The 18,046-nt window shown below is 49.1% G+C and overlaps 2 protein-coding genes across 3 annotated transcripts in view; one reads left to right on the forward strand and one right to left on the reverse strand.

The window, feature by feature from the left end:
• Positions 1–7,455: 7,455 nt before the first annotated feature.
• On the reverse strand, positions 7,456–12,022 carry LOC147112393 (maestro heat-like repeat-containing protein family member 1). Its single transcript, XM_085998171.1, has one exon. The coding sequence runs from the start codon at positions 12,020–12,022 to the stop codon at positions 8,024–8,026; it is 3,999 nt and encodes a 1,332-aa protein (XP_085854297.1). The 3' UTR covers positions 7,456–8,023.
• A 1,187-nt stretch (positions 12,023–13,209) lies between these two features.
• The window catches only part of LOC147112394 (isoaspartyl peptidase/L-asparaginase-like), a 57,559-nt gene continuing 52,722 nt past the window's right edge, over positions 13,210–18,046 (forward strand). The window contains exons 1-2 of one of the 2 annotated variants that reach the window (XM_085996207.1): positions 13,210–13,653; positions 16,121–16,195. In XM_085996207.1, the coding sequence (XP_085852333.1) occupies positions 13,647–13,653; positions 16,121–16,195 (82 nt within the window). In that variant the 5' untranslated portion in view covers positions 13,210–13,646. The remainder of the gene's footprint in view (positions 13,654–16,120; positions 16,196–18,046) is intronic. The other variant, XM_085996208.1, reaches the window with a different exon arrangement.

The raw sequence follows: 18,046 nt of genomic DNA on the forward strand, positions 1-18,046 counted from the left end.
CGTCGCGCTCTCTCTCTTCCCCCCCGTCGCGCTCTCTCTCTTCCCCCCCGTCGCGCTCTCTCTCTTCCCCCCCGTCGCGCTCTCTCTCTTCCCCCCGTCGCGCTCTCTCTCTTCCCCCCGTCGCGCTCTCTCTCTTCCCCCCCGTCGCGCTCTCTCTCTTCCCCCCGTCGCGCTCTCTCTCTTCCCCCCGTCGCGCTCTCTCTCTTCCCCCCGTCGCGCTCTCTCTCTTCCCCCCGTCGCGCTCTCTCTCTTCCCCCCGTCGCGCGCTCTCTCTCCCCCCCGTCGCGCGCTCTCTCTTCCCCCCGTCGCGCTCTCTTCTCCCCCCGTCGCGCTCTCTCTCTTCCCCCCGTCGCGCTCTCTCTTCCCCCCGCCGTCGCGCTCTCTCTTCCCCCCCCGTCGCGCTCTCTCTTCCCCCCCCGTCGCGCTCTCTCTTCCCCCCCCGTCGCGCTCTCTCTTCCCCCCCCGTCGCGCTCTCTCTTCCCCCCCCGTCGCGCTCTCTCTTCCCCCCCCCGTCGCGCTCTCTCTTCCCCCCCCGTCGCTCTCTCTCTTCCCCCCCCGTCGCTCTCTCTCTTCCCCCCCCCGTCGCTCTCTCTCTTCCCCCCCCGTCGCTCTCTCTCTTCCCCCCCCCGTCGCTCTCTCTCTTCCCCCCCCCGTCGCTCTCTCTCTTCCCCCCCGTCGCTCTCTCTCTTCCCCCCCCGTCGCTCTCTCTCTTCCCCCCCGTCGCTCTCTCTCTTCCCCCCCGTCGCTCTCTCTCTTCCCCCCCCGTCGCTCTCTCTCTTCCCCCCAGTCGCTCTCTCTCTCCCCCCAGTCGCTCTCTCTCTTCCCCCCAGTCGCTCTCTCGCTTCCCCCCCCGAGTCGTTCTCTCGCTTCCCCCCGCCCCAGTCGTTCTCTCTCTTTCCCCCCCCCAGTCGCTCCCTCTCTCTCTTCCAACAACAACATGCCCTCAAAAAAGCCTCTGCACCGCCCCCCCCACTCGCTCTCTCTCTCTTCCCCCCCCACTCGCTCTCTCTCTTCCAACAACAACATGCCCTCGAAAAAGTCTCTCTCTCTCCCCCGTCTCTCTCTCTCTCTTTCTCTCCCCATCTCTCTCTCCCCCAGTCTCCCTCTCTCTCTCCCTCAGTCGCTCTGTCTCTCCCCCCTCAGTCTCTCTCTCTCTCCCCCTCAGTCTCTCTCTCTATCTCCCCAGTCTCTCCCTCTCTCTCTCTCCACATCTCTCTCTCTCTCACCCCTCAGTTGCTCTCTCTCTCCCCCTCAGTCGCTCTCTCTCTCTATCTCCCCATTCTCTCTCTCTCTCCCCAGTCTCTCTCACACTCCCAATCTCTCTCTCTCACACTCCCAGTCTCTCTCTCTCTCACACTCCCAATCTCTCTCTCTCACACTCCCAATCTCTCCTTCTCACTCCCAATCTCTCTCTCTCTATCTCCCCATTCTCTCTCTCTCTCCCCAGTCTCTCTCTCTCACACTCCCAATCTCACTCTCTCTCTCTATCTCCCCATTCTCTCTCTCTCTCACTCCCAATCTCTCTCTCTCTCTCTCCATTCTCTCTCTCTCACACTCCCAATCTCTCTCTCTCTCACACTCCCAATCTCTCTCTCTCTCCCCATTCTCTCTCTCTGACACTCCCAATCTCTCTCTCTCACACATTCCCAATCTCTCTCTCACTCACTCCCAGTCTCTCTCTCTCACACTCCCAATCTCACTCTCTCACACTCCCAGTCTCTCTCTCTCACACTCCCAATCTCTCTCTCACACTCCCAATCTCTCTCTCTCTCTCACACTCCCAATCTCTCTCTCTCTCACACTCCCAATCTCTCTCTCTCACTCACACTCCCAATCTCTCTCTCACACTCCCAATCTCTCTCTCTCTCACTCCCAATCTCTCTCACTCTCACACTCCCAATCTCTCTCTCTCACACTCCCAATCTCTCTCTCTCTCACTCCCAATCTCTCTCTCTCACACTCCCAATCTCTCTCTCTCACACACTCCCAATCTCTCTCTCTCTCACACTCCCAATCTCTCTCTCACACTCCCAATCTCTCTCTCTCTCTCACACTCCCAATCTCTCTCTCTCTCCCAATCTCTCTCTCTCTCACTCCCAATCTCTCTCTCTCTCACACTCCCAATCTCTCTCTCTCACACTCCCAATCTCTCTCTCTCTCACTCCCAATCTCTCTCTCTCACACTCCCAATCTCTCTCTCTCACACACTCCCAATCTCTCTCTCTCACACTCCCAATCTCTTTCTCACACTCCCAGTCTCTCTCTCTCACACTCCCAATCTCTCTCTCTCTCACACGCCCAATCTCTCTCTCTCACACTCCCAATCTCTCTCTCTCACACTCCCAATCTCTCTCTCTCACACACTCCCAATCTCTCTCTCTCTCACACTCCCAATCTCTCTCACACACTCCCAATCTCTCTCTCTCACACTCCAATCTCTCTCTCTCACACACACTCCCAATCTCTCTCTCTCACACTCCCAATCTCTCTCTCTCACACACTCCCAATCTCTCTCTCTCTCTCTCACTCCCAATCTCTCTCTCTCACACACTCCCAATCTCTCTCTCTCACACTCCCAATCTCTTTCTCACACTCCCAGTCTCTCTCTCTCACACTCCCAATCTCTCTCTCTCTCACACGCCCAATCTCTCTCTCTCACACTCCCAATCTCTCTCTCTCACACTCCCAATCTCTCTCTCTCTCACACTCCCAATCTCTCTCTCTCTCACACTCCTAATCTCTCTCTCTCACACACTCCCAATCTCTCTCTCTCACACTCCCAATCTCTCTCTCACACACCCAATCTCTCTCTCTCACACTCCCAATCTCTCTCTCACACACCCAATCTCTCTCTCTCACACTCCCAATCTCTCTCTCACACTCCCAATCTCTCTCTCTCTCACACTCCCAATCTCTCTCTCTCACACTCCCAATCTCTCTCACACACTCCCAATCTCTCTCTCTCACACTCCCAATCTCTCTCTCTCACACACTCCCAATCTCTCTCTCTCTCTCACTCCCAATCTCTCTCTCACACTCCCAGTCTCTCTCTCTCACACTCCCAATCTCTCTCTCTCACACTCCCAATCTCTCTCTCACACTCCCAATCTCTCTCTCTCACACACCCAATCTCTCTCTCTCACACTCCCAATCTCTCTCTCTCACACTCCCAATCTCTCTCTCTCACACTCCCAATCTCTCTCTCTCACACACCCAATCTCTCTCTCTCTCACACTCCCAGTCTCTCTCTCTCACACTCACAATCTCTCTCTCTCACACTCCCAATCTCCCTCTCTCACACTCCCAGTCTCTCTCTCTCACACTCCCAATCTCTCTCTCTCACACTCCCAATCTCTCTCTCACACTCCCAGTCTCTCTCTCTCACACTCCCAATCTCTCTCTCTCTCACACTCCCAATCTCTCTACACTCCCAGTCTCTCTCTCTCACACTCCCAATCTCTCTCTCTCACACACACCCAATCTCTCTCTCTCACACTCCCAATCTCTCTCTCTCACACTCCCAATCTCTCTCACACTCCCAGTCTCTCTCTCTCACACTCCCAATCTCTCTCTCTCACACTCACAATCTCTCTCTCTCTCACACACCCAATCTCTCTCTCTCACACGCCCAGTCTCTCTCTCTCTCTCACATTCCCAATCTCTCTCTCTCACACTCCCAATCTCTCTCTCACTCCCAATCTCTCTCTCTCTCACCTCCCAATCTCTCTCTCTCTCACTCCCAATCTCTCTCTCTCTCACACTCCCAATCTCTCTCACACTCCCAATCTCTCTCTCACACACCCAATCTCTCTCTCTCACACGCCCAGTCTCTCTCGCTCACACTCCCAATCTCTCTCTCTCTCACACTCCCAATCTCTCTCTCACTCCCAATCTCTCTCTCTCTCTCACTCCCAATCTCTCTCACACTCCCAATCTCTCTCTCTCTCACTCCCAATCTCTCTCACACTCCCAATCTCTCTCTCTCTCACACTCCCAATCTCTCTCTCCTTCCCTCTCTCTCTCTCTCCTTCCCTCTCTCTCTCTGTCTCTCTCTCCTTCCCTCTCTTTCTCCTTCCCTCTCTCTCCTTCCCTCTCTCCTTCCATCTCTCTCTCTCTTTCCTTCCATCTCTCTCTCTCTCCATCCCCCTCTCTCTCCTTCCCCCCTCTCTCTCTCTCTCTCCTTCCCTCTCCTTCCCTCTCTCTCTCTCCTTCCCTCTCTCTCTCCTTCCCTCTCTCTCATTCCCTCTCTCTCTCTCTCCTTCCCTCTCTCTCTTCCCCCCAGTCGCTCCCTCTCTCTCTTCCAACAACAACATGCCCTCGAGAAAGCCTCGGCACCGCCGGGCTCCCCCAGCTAGTATATATATAAAAGAGCTCTTCTGTCTGTCCCGATGTCTGTCTGTCTGTTCTCTATAGGTTTGAAAGATACAGAGCGTACCGACGCGCGCGTCGCCTCAAAAGAAAGCTTGCGATTCCGGACCGGTCATAGGCGTATTTACGTTTCGGCTGCACAAAAATCCTGCCCGCGGTATCCGAAAAACGTTCAGCCTTCCGCTCATTAGCATCTCATTAGCGACCGTGTGACGTCGAGGTCGACCAATCGGACGGCAGGTTCCTTCCGACAGTTGAGTGTCGAGTGACTCGACGATTGACCAATCCTACGCTTCGGTGACCTGACCGGTCGACCAATCGGTGCGTGTGTGGGCAGGCCTTATCCTTCTGAACCGAGGTGAGTGGCCGCCATCTTGATTTTTCACGATTTTTTCCCCACACTTTCAGTGTGTTAGGGAAGTAAGGTAAATATTTGAATTATGTGTTAGGGAATTAATTAACAATTTATTTGAGTTTTATATTGTGTTTAGCAACCCCCCCCCTCCTCCTCACCCTCGCGCAGGGGGGACTCGGGGCCTGAAGCTCAAAAAATGTCCCCCTCTCTCCTTCTCCTCTTCCCTCTCTCTCCTCCTCTTCCCTCTCTCCTCTTCCCTCTCCTTCTCCTCTTCCTTCTCTGTCTCTCTCTACTTCCCCCTCTCAGGTTTCACGGTGTCGCGGACGGAGTGCGGGCGGGCCGCCCGAAGTTTCCCGCTCGCTAACGGCTGCCAAGCCACCCTTGCCTGCTCCCCGCGGGCTGCCTCGCGCCGCCCGCACTGACCGCGCATGCGCCGCCCGCCCGCAGCGGCCGTCCATCAGCCGCGTGATACGCGGGGGACCTCGGCTCCGGTCCGTCCCGGCCTCAGAACCCGACCGCGCCTTAAGCGCTAGGCCCCGCACGGCCGCTATCGCAACGGTACCGGACCTCAGGCGCTAGGCAGGGGGAGGGGCCGGACAGAGGGACAGAGGGGAGCGGGGGAGGGGGTGGGGGAGGGGAGGGAGACGGGAGGGAGAGGAGGGGAGGGAGAGAGGGGAGGGAGGGATAGGACAGGGAGAGGACATGACAGGGAGAGGGGGGACACACAGGGGCAGGGAGACCAAGCGCCCCAAAATTGCCCTCGCAACGCGGGGCTCCCCAGCTAGTATATATATAAACGAGTTGGTTTGTCTGTCTGTCTGTCCGCTATACACTCAAAAGTTATAGAGCGTACCTGCACGCATGTTATATCAAAAGAAAGCTTATCATTAGGGGAGTCTAATAAGCATATTTACTTCTTGGTCAGACAAAAATTGTTCGGACACTATACAAAAAACGTTCAAAAATCCTCAAAAATCCACTCATTAGCAGTTGACCAATCCTCCGGGTGCTCCGGTTTCCTCCCACAGTCCAAAGATGTGCAGGTTAGGTTGATTGGCTATGATAAATTGACCCTTAGTGTTAGGGGGATTAAATACGTGGGGTTACGGGGATAGGGTGGGATATGTGTTGGTGTAGGGGTAACGGGGATCGGGTGGGATATGTGTCGGTGCAGGCTCGATGGGCCGAAATGGCCTCTATCTGCACTGTGGGGTTTCTGTGATTCTGTGATTAGCGTTGAGTGACGTGATGGTTGACCAATCCTACAGTTCAGTGATCTGATGGTTGACCAATCTGCCATCTGTGGGCGAGCCTAATCCTGCAGCCTCCCGAAACTTCGCCGCCATTTTTTTCATCCCCACAGCGACAGCACCAGCCAAACAAACCCCCACATTGCGGCTCCGGGAGCGGGAGGTGAGTTGGAGTCACTTGGGCCAGGCCTCACAACCGCTCGGCCTGAGACACAGAGCGGGCGGGAGAGCATCAGCGGCCGGCCGTTAACCGTGCCACGGCGCCCTGCCGCACCGGGAGCTCATCTGGAGTCCGTCTCGGCCCCAGAGCCCGGCCGGGCCTCAACCGCTAGGCCCCGCACGTCCACCGCGGCCAGGCTCAGTTTTCAAAGCCCTTCCCCTGGTCCCAAATTATCACAACGGCACCGGGCCTGAGGCGCTAGGGAGGGAGAGGGGAGGGAGGGACAGAGAGCAAAGCAGGGAGAGACAGGGGGAGGGAGAGAGAGAGGGGGAGGGAGGGGAGAGAGGGAGAGGAGAGAGAGAGAGGGAGGGAGAGAGAGAGGGGACAGACAGGGGCAGGGACAGAGACGGGGGGGAGAGACAGAGGGGACACACACGGGCAGGGAGAGAGAGGGACACGGAGAGAGAGGGGGAGGGAGAGAGAGAGGGTCATGGAGGGAAAGAGTGACACACAGTGGGGGAGCAGCAGCACCCGGCCGCAAACCGCACGGCCCAAAATTGCCCTGGCAACGTCGGCCCCCCCCAGCTAGTTAAGTATATTCAAGGCTGAGATAGATAGATTTTTGAACTCTAGGGGAATTGAGGAATATGGGAATCAGGCAGGAAAGTGAAGTTGAGGTTGAAGATCAGCCATGATCTCATTGAATGGCGGAGCAGGCTCGAGGGGCCGAATGGCCTACTCCTGCTCCTAATTCATATGTTCTTATGACTATTTATAGATGGGAGGTATTGTTATAACCTCACATGTACCTTGACTCAGTATACCACATGTATTTTTGAGATGTAACTTTTACTATCTTTTTTGATCACATTTTTGTATTAACCAAACAAGTATACAGTAACTAACCTGCACAAGGGTGTTGGCACCACATAACCTAGAATCTGTCAAGCTGTACAAAACCATTAGGTAGGCATGAAAGACAAAAACATTCTGCTCTTAATTCAATTAATAAAACATGAGATTGCTAACATAGCAGTAACTGTAGCCACAGTAACAAAGTTATTCAGTGGTGGCCACAGGAGGATAAGGAACTGTCTCTACTGACAATAGGGGCCTCAGAATTATTAGCCTGAGCCAGACAAGGCCCAAAGCTGCTGACTTCGGCCTTGAAAGCAGCATAACCAGATAAGATAGGGAAACAGCCCCTTTTCAGTGTTGTAGGCCGATGATTGGCTAACCAAAGAGGTATGGCATATTGAGATATTGAGGACCACTCACTCACCCCTTGCCCGCGAAAGGTAGAGATAAGGAGTGGGCCGACTCTTCTTTTTTGCTGGAAGATACTCGACGCATAATTGGCCACCACGCCCTTTTGAAAGACCTCAATAGGGTAGGACACCCTGTGTCAATATCAACCCCTGTACCCGGCCTCAAAAGTGGCATAAAAGAGAGACCAATTACAAGAGTTAGGCTGTAGAGAACCAGGACAAGAGCAAGGGCTGACCCTGGAAAGGAACCAGGCAACAGCATCCACTTGAAGAGAGAATCCAGATCCGACCAAAGCAAACCCCAGGTGGGGTAGGGCCAAGGGCCAACGAACAGAGGAAACCCCAGGCAGGGTTGTGCCAACAAACAGAAGGGACTTCCTTCAAGACTCCTACCAAGTGGGCGCAAGCTCTACCCAGCATGGCATGGGTGATATAATTCTCATCCTTTACTGCAAACTACTGCTAAGGCACATGTAGGTGCTGACCATTGTGTAAAACTTAATAAAATACAACTGTACCATATTGGAGTCACGCCGAGCATTGAGAAGAGGTAAAAAAAAACCTACAGAGGTGGAGGAGGATCAGTGCCCGTGTTGAACAAGAGGAGGTGTCTGTGTTGGCTTCATTCTGATGGTTGACAACAGAAGTCGAATTTGCATCTGTTCCTCCCTGTGACTCTCTGGGCATGTCTGAAACATTCTTCTCGATGTTGTGAAAGGAAACGTGAAAGGGTGTCTGCATTTTCTCTGAGCTCAGTCTGCGGGTTATTGAAGAAGGATGTACAGTCTGTGATGTACGAATCGATCCTATCAGGGAATTCTTTAGCAAATAACTTTGAAATGTCTTTCAGGAACTCCCTGTAGTTCAAGGTGGATTCTCCTAAACACCTCTCAATAATTGAGGATGTCTCAACTGAACCAATTAGTGGGATGACCAAACGCAGTGTTGAGTTACAATACCAACTGACTTCCTTGCTGTTTTCATTTAAGTGCAACAACAAGTGAACCAGGTTCAGGTGGATCATTTGGATGAAGGATTGGGAATCTCCATTTCCACACTTGGCTAAGTTCCACAGCACGCAAAACGCTTCAGCCCGCACTTCATCAGACTCAGACTCAAAGAAAGGTTGAATCCTGGTGCCGACTTTGATTAGAAAGGGTCTGATTTTATTTGCATTCAGCTGATTTAAGTAATCAGAAAGACATGACAGCACCTCAAACATTAGCTCCTCAGTGTTCTCCTTGTCTCCCATCAGACTGGTAAGTACAGACAGCACTTGTTGAGAATATTTTGCTATCCTGTCAGGCGCTCCAATTGTAATGTTCCACAAGCCCCTTATGCAGAGCAAGCGGATTTGTGAAGAAGCATAAAACAGACCTCGGAGCAATCTACTCACCAGGATGTCTGTGAGCTGCAGCAGTGAAGCCAGTGGAGATTTTAAAAGCTCACCAAAGAAGGTAGCCACAGTGATTGACCGGCACTCTTCTGTGGCAAGGATGACAGGAGCGAGCTCTTCTACAATCCCAAGCAGACTATGGCCAGAATATCTGACCATTGCTCTGGCCAGCAGAATAACCCCCTTGTGGTAGTTGTGTATGTCCATCATATGGTCCCAGCCCCCATTTTCTATCATGACATTTGTTACTTTTTCATTCTGTGCCCGACTCATCATAGTCATTATTGTCTGCACACTGTAAATACAGACGTCTTGACTACTAAATGTTTGAGGCTGGGCTGGAATTTGTGTCTCCTTCAATTCATCATTTGAAACAAAATCTGTGGTCAGGTGAAGATTGACGCAGCAGCTGAGATGGACAAGCAGTGTACTGAACAACTGAGGGTATAATTCCATTACAGCCTGTGCACAGCTGGGCTCGGATATCATCTCATGCAGACCATAGACAGCAGGCAGAGTCTTGAGAGTTGAATACTCTCTCACATTCTCACCGACGGAGCAGAATCTGCTGTTCTCAAATTGTAACTGTATGTTCAGTTTGTCCAGCAGCTCTTTCATTGTACTCACAGCCAATTTTGTCACCTCTGCCAGTAATTTCCATATGTCACTGACATACTTGTCTAAAGGAACAGGGTAGCTGAGGAGACAGGACACAACTGTTGGTGTGTTGTGTGAAGCCAGAGTGGCAACACTACTTCGAACTGAAAATGTCACCTCCTTGTAAGGGATTGACTGCAATTGAACCCTCAGCGCTTCAAGTGTCTCAGAGACCTGATACCGAAGTTCACTGCCATGCCTTTTAATAATGGTTTTCATGAGGACAGCGGCTGCACTGGAACAACTGAGGTGTTGGCCGGCCAGACCTTTGAAGGTCATGAAGAGCACGTTTCCCAGCTGATCACGGGGCAAGCACTTTGAAATCACCTCTGAAATCTGACAGCATATTTGATAGAGTACTGAACTGTCAGAGTTAACTAACAGTTCTCTGATGCTTTTCAGAATCTCTAGCTGCTCCTTTTGCTGATCCAGATTAGTTCCTTCATAAGATAATGGAATGGACAGGAGTATGCACAAATTGTCCAGAGCCATCTGCCGGATGGGAAGCAATGGATCTGCACAGCGTGGCATCAGTAGTCCGATCAGTGTCCCCAAGTTATTCAGCGGCACTACCTTTTGAACATTAAGCCTATCCAAGTAACATTTCAGCAGTTCTAAGGTAGTGTGCATAGCTCTCTCTCGCTCATGATCCTTTGTTGATATTATCCACTCCTCAATCTCCTTGAATATTACCTGAAGACCTTCAGGGGACAGGTTCTGAAGTAGGATTTGCTTCAGAAGATCTAGCAGGGCAGTAAAGGTTTCAGCGTAAAGTGTCTCGGTCTCTTTGGTGTTGCCATTTGTGTCTCGGTCCTTGGGGGACTCTGACGGTATCAAGCTGAAAGTGCTGGTCAAGCAGGTTCGAATTAATTCTGCAGTCTCATTATTACCTGATTCAGTTACTAGTTGTATGAGATGTGTGCAGGCGTTCATGGCAAACTGTCGAACAGGGCTCTGCAGCATCTCTGGTGACTCGGCCTCGATAAGGTTCTGCATGAATGTCAGCAGCTCCCGCTTTCTACTGAAGTTGAAGGAAACTCTTTGGCGATTTGAATGTAGGGATCGAGCTAGCAGAGTCACAGTCTTTATTAGGCTCAGCTTTGTTGATAGAGCCTTGGTGTACTGGGTCATGGTGACAGTCTTGAGTAAGATTGGCCAGAGAATAGTCTCCATCTTTGCTGCACCTGTGATCATAAACATCACTGTTTCACATATTCTAACTAATTCCTTATCTGTTACCTGACCCAGTTGATGGCTGGGTGCTATTGGGGCCCCTGAATCAATGGGCACAGCGCACTGTCGAATGAGGAATTCCACCATTGCCTTTCCTCCCTCTGGCTCAAGGTAACGTTGCTGGGCCATGGCACATATTACCTGGGCGATTAGCTTCTTTTCCTGATTGCTGTTCTTGTCTAGAAGCATTCGTTTCAAGGAAGCCACAATCTGAGCCTTCTTGCTCGCCAAGTGTGAGGAGTCCAACCTGATGAGGTGCCTCAGTGCACTTAGTGCTCCAATTCTCATTTGTTCATTATTCTTGTCTAACTTGTGTAAGAGGAATTCAACTAGTGAATCTGCATAAGCTGGGGCCAGAACTGTGAAACAGCAAAGGACCTCACTTTGGTTCTTCACAGTGAGATAGTTATTAAAATTCACTGGAATGCAAATCTGCTGGTGAAGATTGTTAAGCAAACTGTCCAACTGTGTACTTAGCCCCAGACACTTCATATCCATGGCAGCTTCCAGTACACGGCACAGAGACTGTGTGATGAGAAAATGCCTTGGGTATTTTGTGTAGAGAGACAGAATGCCTGGAATTATGTAGGGCAGCTCTTTCTCAAGTTTGTATTTAGGCAGTAGTAAGGTCACATAGCCTAGAGACTCCACAATTGGGATGGTCAATTTGGATGTTTCCTTCTCAAGCCACTCCTTGAACAGCAAGGTATAGACAATGTGCACCGTGGTTTCAAAAGTGCGTTTAGTCAAAGTAGGGTCTGGGGCCTTCTCCACGTTTCTCAGATAGATCAGGATGCTCTTGCTAAAACTACCTGCAGCTAAGGCAGATACAGATTTCAGCTCATCCTGCTTTAGTCCATGGAGAACTGGAAACATAGTCTCTAAGACTGATTTCAACAGAGGCACTAGACCATACACATTTTCCGTGGACATCTTTGTCAAGGTCTTCACCATGTATACATGTGGCAGGCGGCCTTGCTTGAAATCCTCCATCGTCACCTGGATAACTTCATTAATAAACCTGAAGCTCAACGCAACCAGGAGATTACATGCAGCTTCCTGGCTTTCAACATGTGCCTCTGTTAACTTAGTCATCCACAGTGTAGCCAAAGAGATAACTTTCTTAGCTAGCCCTTTATCAATTCGATGAAGCGTGTCCTTGGTAATCATTGTCATGCACTCCAAAATTACAACACTCTGTACAACTGGCAGCATGGTGTGGTGGGACAGATACTCATAGCAGGCCATTAACACATTTTTGGGGTGTTTAGATCCCAGTTCATGTAGGATCGTTGATATGTTCTGTTGAGAATGTATGTCTTTATCAGCAGCCATCTTTAAGAGGGACATGCAGTGTGATTTCACATTGCCACACATTTTAGGAATCTTGCTACAGCCTGGGACTCAAAGGCTAAAACCCCTCTCTTCAGTATTGCAGAAATCACTCTCACTAAGGACGTGTCCTCTTAGAATTCAAACCCTCAGCTGTCTGAGATACTCCAAATAGCTTGGTTCTGTTGTTTGTCGTAAGTAGTAATTGCTCTTCACTGTGATGAAACTTCTACTATTTAACCATATAAATGGCTAATTATAAATTAAAGACTGTCTTCATTCACTCACAGTCTGAACTGTCCTTTGCCTCTTTACTCTCTGACGCTGTTCCTTTACACAGTATTTCTAACCCATTCTCCAGTGATCTTCTTAAATTGAGATGGGTTTGGTGAGCTCACTTTTTTTTAAAACTCTCTCCGTGTTTCTCTTGTGTAAAGATACACATTTTGTGCCACTTTGCTGTTTTATGTCCACCCTGTGGCTTGTCATGGTTTTCATTGTGACATAATCCCTCAGTTGTGATGTGGGTGCTGGGTCGTGTGCCCATATAGGTCCTGCTTGCTGTTAGTGTTAGTTTAAGGTGCGTGCGGGTACAGAACATACTGACAAGGCAAGAATTGCAATCCTTAACCATCAGCCATATTAGATTGTGCAGCTGTTTGTCCCTAATTTAGACCCTACAGTACCACAGGCTTTCAAAGTACTTGTGCCAAAATATGCAGAAATGGGACAGACATTTCTAGTAAAATGCTCCAAAGTTGAGATGTTCATTGAACACATTCAGTTTTAAATAACTTATATAGAAAAGATCTGACCTCTTTGTGATATTTTACTGTTTACAATGTAAAAATCATAATTTCCAGGCCCTGGCAAAATAAGGGCCCTTCGCTCCAGTAGGATAGTCTGAAATAATATGGAATGCCATTTGTATGTTAGTAGAAAGGATGATTTTATAACACCCTGAGCAACACAATCATGTGGGTGGATTTCCATTTTCGCTGTCTGTGTTATTTGGGTAGAGCAGATCACCCACCCTTTATAGAACCCGCATTGAAATCAATAGTGTGGAAATCGGGTGGGTTCTGTAATGGGTGGGCAATCTACTGCCTCACATTACCACCCAGGCAGTGAAGACGAAAATCTAGCTCATGGTTTTGTACGTTCATCAGTCTAAACAAATGATTGATGCTGTTTGTATTGGTGAGCTGACAGGAAGTGAACTCTGAAGGGATTGAAACCACTTCATGATGTAATGAGAAAGTTTCTGTGACATTGGCACAGTGTTTTGTGACATCAGACGGAATGTTGCGTGTCCATTGTGTAAAATGTAACCTGGAGTAACTCCCCCTCCGCCCATCAGCAGTGTTTAGTGAGACAGGAAACAAAGGGTTAAGTAAACGTCCTATTTAGTGATCTATTGAGTAGACTGGAGACATGTTAGTGGCTTAGACTGGAGACATGTTAGTGGCTTGGACTGTCTTATTGTGGTTAACTAATAAAGCTCCTGTGGTATTACTCAGGGATAGATTGGGACCTGGAATGACTTTCTGATGATACTGCAGTCCTACAGCAGCAGTTCACCCATCACGGAAATGCAGCAAATTTACTGAAGAATATATCACAGCTGATGCAAGGTACAAACATTTCTCACCTTGCTGCTAGTAAAACATTCAGGGCCTCACAGATCACATGTTTAGAATAACACTGGCCCTCCATTTCACAAAACTGGCGGAAGTAACTTTATTCCTTCCTCTCCAAAAGCTCTCATCCCAGTTCCTTACATCGTGAAATATATTCTGTTGCTCTGTCTCCCAAGAGGATTTGCGGCAATTACTGGAAATATGTGGCCCCCGCAAAATCTGGAGCCCTTCCAATGTACTCCCTCCATAACTGAGGCAGGACTCCACTGGAAGCGCCTTAAACTAGGCTGGAATCTGGTTCTGCTGGGTTCCACCAGGTTCCAGCCTTCACCCAGAGGTTTCCCTATGGCTGTTGGGGATGGAGACCCACCCACTCCAAAGATTGACACCATCGGGTGAGGAAACCCTACCTCGGGAGTTCACCCACCACAGGCCTTCTCTGGGACCCAGCATACGGTACGTGAAGACGTGTGCTCAGACCAGGTGTATCTCGCTAACAAATGGCATTGTGGGAACCACCAGGAGCTCCAGGCTAGAATTGAGACCCGGACCCCCAAAGAGGAGCACAAATGTTTGAAAAAGAAATAGGCCCTGAATTTCTTCAATGTTAGTTACGCTGCTTTTAAGTTTCTAGAAGGAGTTACACACAAGTTTCCTGCATTTTACCTGGTGTAAGCTCTGGAATAAGTCACACATAGAAATGGAGTGAGCAGCTCTGCCCTCTGGAGACCTGCGTGCAGAAGTGGTGTAGCCTTTACAAACTCACTACAGACTCCAGGCTTCAACAGACATTGGTGGGCAATAAAGGAAGGCGGCAGCAATTCTTCACGGCCTCTTTGGATCAAATTTCTCAGGGCATCTCTTACCCTCGTCTTCAGTCCATTTAGGCAGCACCATGAGCAGTAGAATGCCAGCTCTGCCCACTGGGCATCATGACAGGGCGCCACCACGATAAAGGGTAGCAAGTTTTTCAGAGGAGAACTTGCAATCCATCCTGAAAGAGGTGGAAGACAGCAGAGTGGGGGGTGGCAGGGTGACACTGTCTCCATACTGTCAACTGCTTGGCTGACATCCAGCACTGGATAAGTAGAAATTTCCTCCAATTAAATATTGGGAAGACCAAAGCCTTTGCCTTCAGTCCACGCCACAACCTCCATTCCCTTGCCACCGATTTCATCCCTCTCCGTAGCAACTGTCTGATGCTGACCAAGTCTGTTCACAACCTTGGTGTCATATTTGATCATGAGTTGAGCTTTCTACCTCATATCCGCTCTATCACTAAGACCGCCCATTTCCACCTCCATAACATTGCCTGGCTCCGCCCTTGCCTCAACTTATCTGCAACTGAAACCCTCATCCATGCCTTTGTTACCTCTAGACTTGACTATTCCAATGCACTCCTGGCCGGCCTCCGTAGTTCTACCCTCCATAAACTCTGCCACCCGTGTCCTAATTGGCACCAAGTTCCGCTCTCCCAATTTCCCTGTGCTTGCTGACCTACATTGGCTCCCAGTTAAGCAATGCCTCGATTTAAAAATTCTCATTCTTGTTTTCAAATCCCTCCATAGCCTTGCCCCTGCCTATCTCTGTAATCTCCTCCAGCCCTACAATCCCCCGAAATCTCTGCGCTCCGCCAATTCTGGCCTCTTGAACATCCCTGAATTTAATCGCTCCACCATTGGTGGCCGTGCCTTCAGCTGGCTAGGTCCTAAGTTCTGGAATTCCCTCCCTAAACCTCTCCGCCACTCTACCTCTCTTTCCTCCTTTAAGATACTCCTCAAAACCTACCTCTTTGACCAAGCTTTTGGTCATCTGCTCGAACATCTCCAGCTCTTTTGTTTTTGCTAATACTCCTGTGAATCTCCTTGGGACGTTTACTACGTTAAAGGTGCTATATAAATGTAAATTGTTGTTTATATTGTAGGTCTCCCCCAGACTTCACGAGGTAATGTCTGTATTCTCATCATTATAGATCACTTTTCTAAGTAGATTGAGGCTTTTCCTCTCTGATCATCCTCTCTCCCCGCCACCGTTAGAGCACTTGTTGAACATTCCGGTGGGGAATGCCACAGCTTATTGAATCAGTTAGAGCAACACATTTCACAGAACAAGTAGTACAACAGCCAAAAGAAGATTTGGGATTTTATAGTACAATATTGTAGTTGTATTTCTGTTTTTTTGTATAAGTTGTAGAACAGAATCTGTATCATCCCAGGCATCCGGCCAAATAGAACCTACAAACATATCTTAAAGGCTTGCACTGAGAAAAATGTGCAAAAAGTTCGGAAAAGACCGGGATGTCCAATTGTCTGTAATACTAATGAGTCTGTAAGCGAGGCCAGATAGGATCATGGGCATTTTGCCATTTATAGTAATGACTATAGATGTAACTGTCAGAACAGGTGCTGTTTGCACCTAAGGATCAGGCAGATACTGACTGCTAGTCCATTATTGCCCATAGGTTTGTCGCCCAGCTGGTTACAGCACTGCGAGAGACCCATACCACACTTGCCCAGGCGAAAGGACAAACGAAAGGGTAAGTGAAAGCGCACTATGACTTCAGGAAACCATTGAAGTTGGAGACGTTGCAATAGTAAAAGTCCATTTCCCTGTGCAATCACAAGTACTACCATGTTATGCAATTAAAAAGATTTGGATAGGAGCTGATCAAAGTTTAACGTGCATGGAAAGTGTTTTCCTTTTTCACATTAACCAAGACACAGGTATTCTTTCTACTGGTAATCCTTGCACTGGAAAGAATCACAGCACAAATATACTTCTCGACTTTGGGGATTCAAGAGCAGCCCACCCATCCTGGGAACAAAGGAAATCAGAGCTACAGCATGACTGGTCAATAACCAGGGGGCATAGATTTAAAGTAATTGGTAGGAGGTTTAGAGGGAATTTGAGGAGAAATCTTTTCACCCAGAGGGCGGTGGGCGTCTGGAACTCACTGCCTGAAAGGGTGGTAGAGGCAGAAACCCTCATCACATTTAAAAAGTACTTGAATATGCACTTGAAGTGCCACAACCTACAAACATATGGACCAAGGGCTGGAAAGTGGGATTACGCTAGATAGCTCTTTGTCGGCCGGTACGGGTAAGATGGGCCGAATGGCCTCCTTCTGTGCTGTAAATTTTTATGATTCTATGATGTGCCGAGAATGTTTGGATCATTGACTGGGAATGTTTGACCATTTGCCAGGAATGTTTGGTCATTTACTGGGAATGTTTGGATCATTGACCGGGAATTATTGATCATTTGCTGGGAATGTTTGGCCATTTACTGGGAATGTTTGATCATTTGCCGGAATGATTGATCATTTGCCGGGAATGTTTGGATCATTTGCTAGGAATGTTTGGATTATTTGCCGCCGGTCCCGCCGCTGAGCGGAAGTGGTTTATCTCCGACTCCAAACTCTGACTGAATTTCAGATCCTGCGCTTGAACGGGAGACTGAGGCCTCAAGGCCACAACTCGGAGCCGCCCGCCCAGTCCTCGGCTGCCAATCCATGCATGTGAGGCAGAAATTGTACCAGCAGGTGGTAGCCAGGAGGGGTTCCCAACCAACTGTGGGGAAAGAATTAAAGCACAAGCTCGTGTTTTATACTGTTTGTAAAATTGTTGGTCCAAATTAACAGGTCAAATTTTTTAAAAGGTATTTCATTCCGTCTACAATATCTCTGTATTGGACACCTGGTCCAAAGCATAATAGGGTATAACATCCCTGGAGCTTCATTTCTGGATGGATAATCTCAATGTCAATGTTGGAGTCTCTGGTGTAACCTGACAGTGACCTGGGGTCAGACACGAGACACATCCAGAAGGCTTGTTCTGGGTAGGAGAAAGTTTACCAAGGCGCAACCTGACTGCATTAGCCTAAGTAGGGAATCATTGGCCCAGAAATTCGGGTCGGGGGCTTCCCGAGGGTGCAAGCCCCCGACCTGCACTTACCTTGCGCGCCGGCTGTTTAGCTGTGGGCCCCCATGGAATTCCGATCCTGGGCCTGCTCCAGCTGCCGGCGCGCAGTGCTTGCGTATCCCAGGGGCGCAGTTAGTTCGATGTGTCCCCTGGGATCACGTGGGCCATGGGGAGCCAATCGGAGCAGGGAATGCTCCATTCATAAGTCTGACAGGAAGTGCTGTCAAGACTTATAAATACTACGGCCCCAAAAGAGCACTAAATCTTCAAATAATTTTTTTTAAAACATCACATTTTTAAAATAAACTATAAATGACATGAAATAACTATTTTAAACAATAATTTAAATTTTTGAAAAAAATAATTTATTTTATAACGGGGCTAAAGTATTTAAAAATAATAAACCTGTGGAAAAAATGTTTTAATTTTAATGAATTCACCACTTACCCTGTAAGAAGCAGGCCTTA

This window comes from Somniosus microcephalus, chromosome 9 (genome assembly GCF_052327205.1).
Source record: "Somniosus microcephalus isolate GS21.2 chromosome 9, FLI_Smic_1.0, whole genome shotgun sequence".
Taxonomy (NCBI): domain Eukaryota; kingdom Metazoa; phylum Chordata; class Chondrichthyes; order Squaliformes; family Somniosidae; genus Somniosus; species Somniosus microcephalus.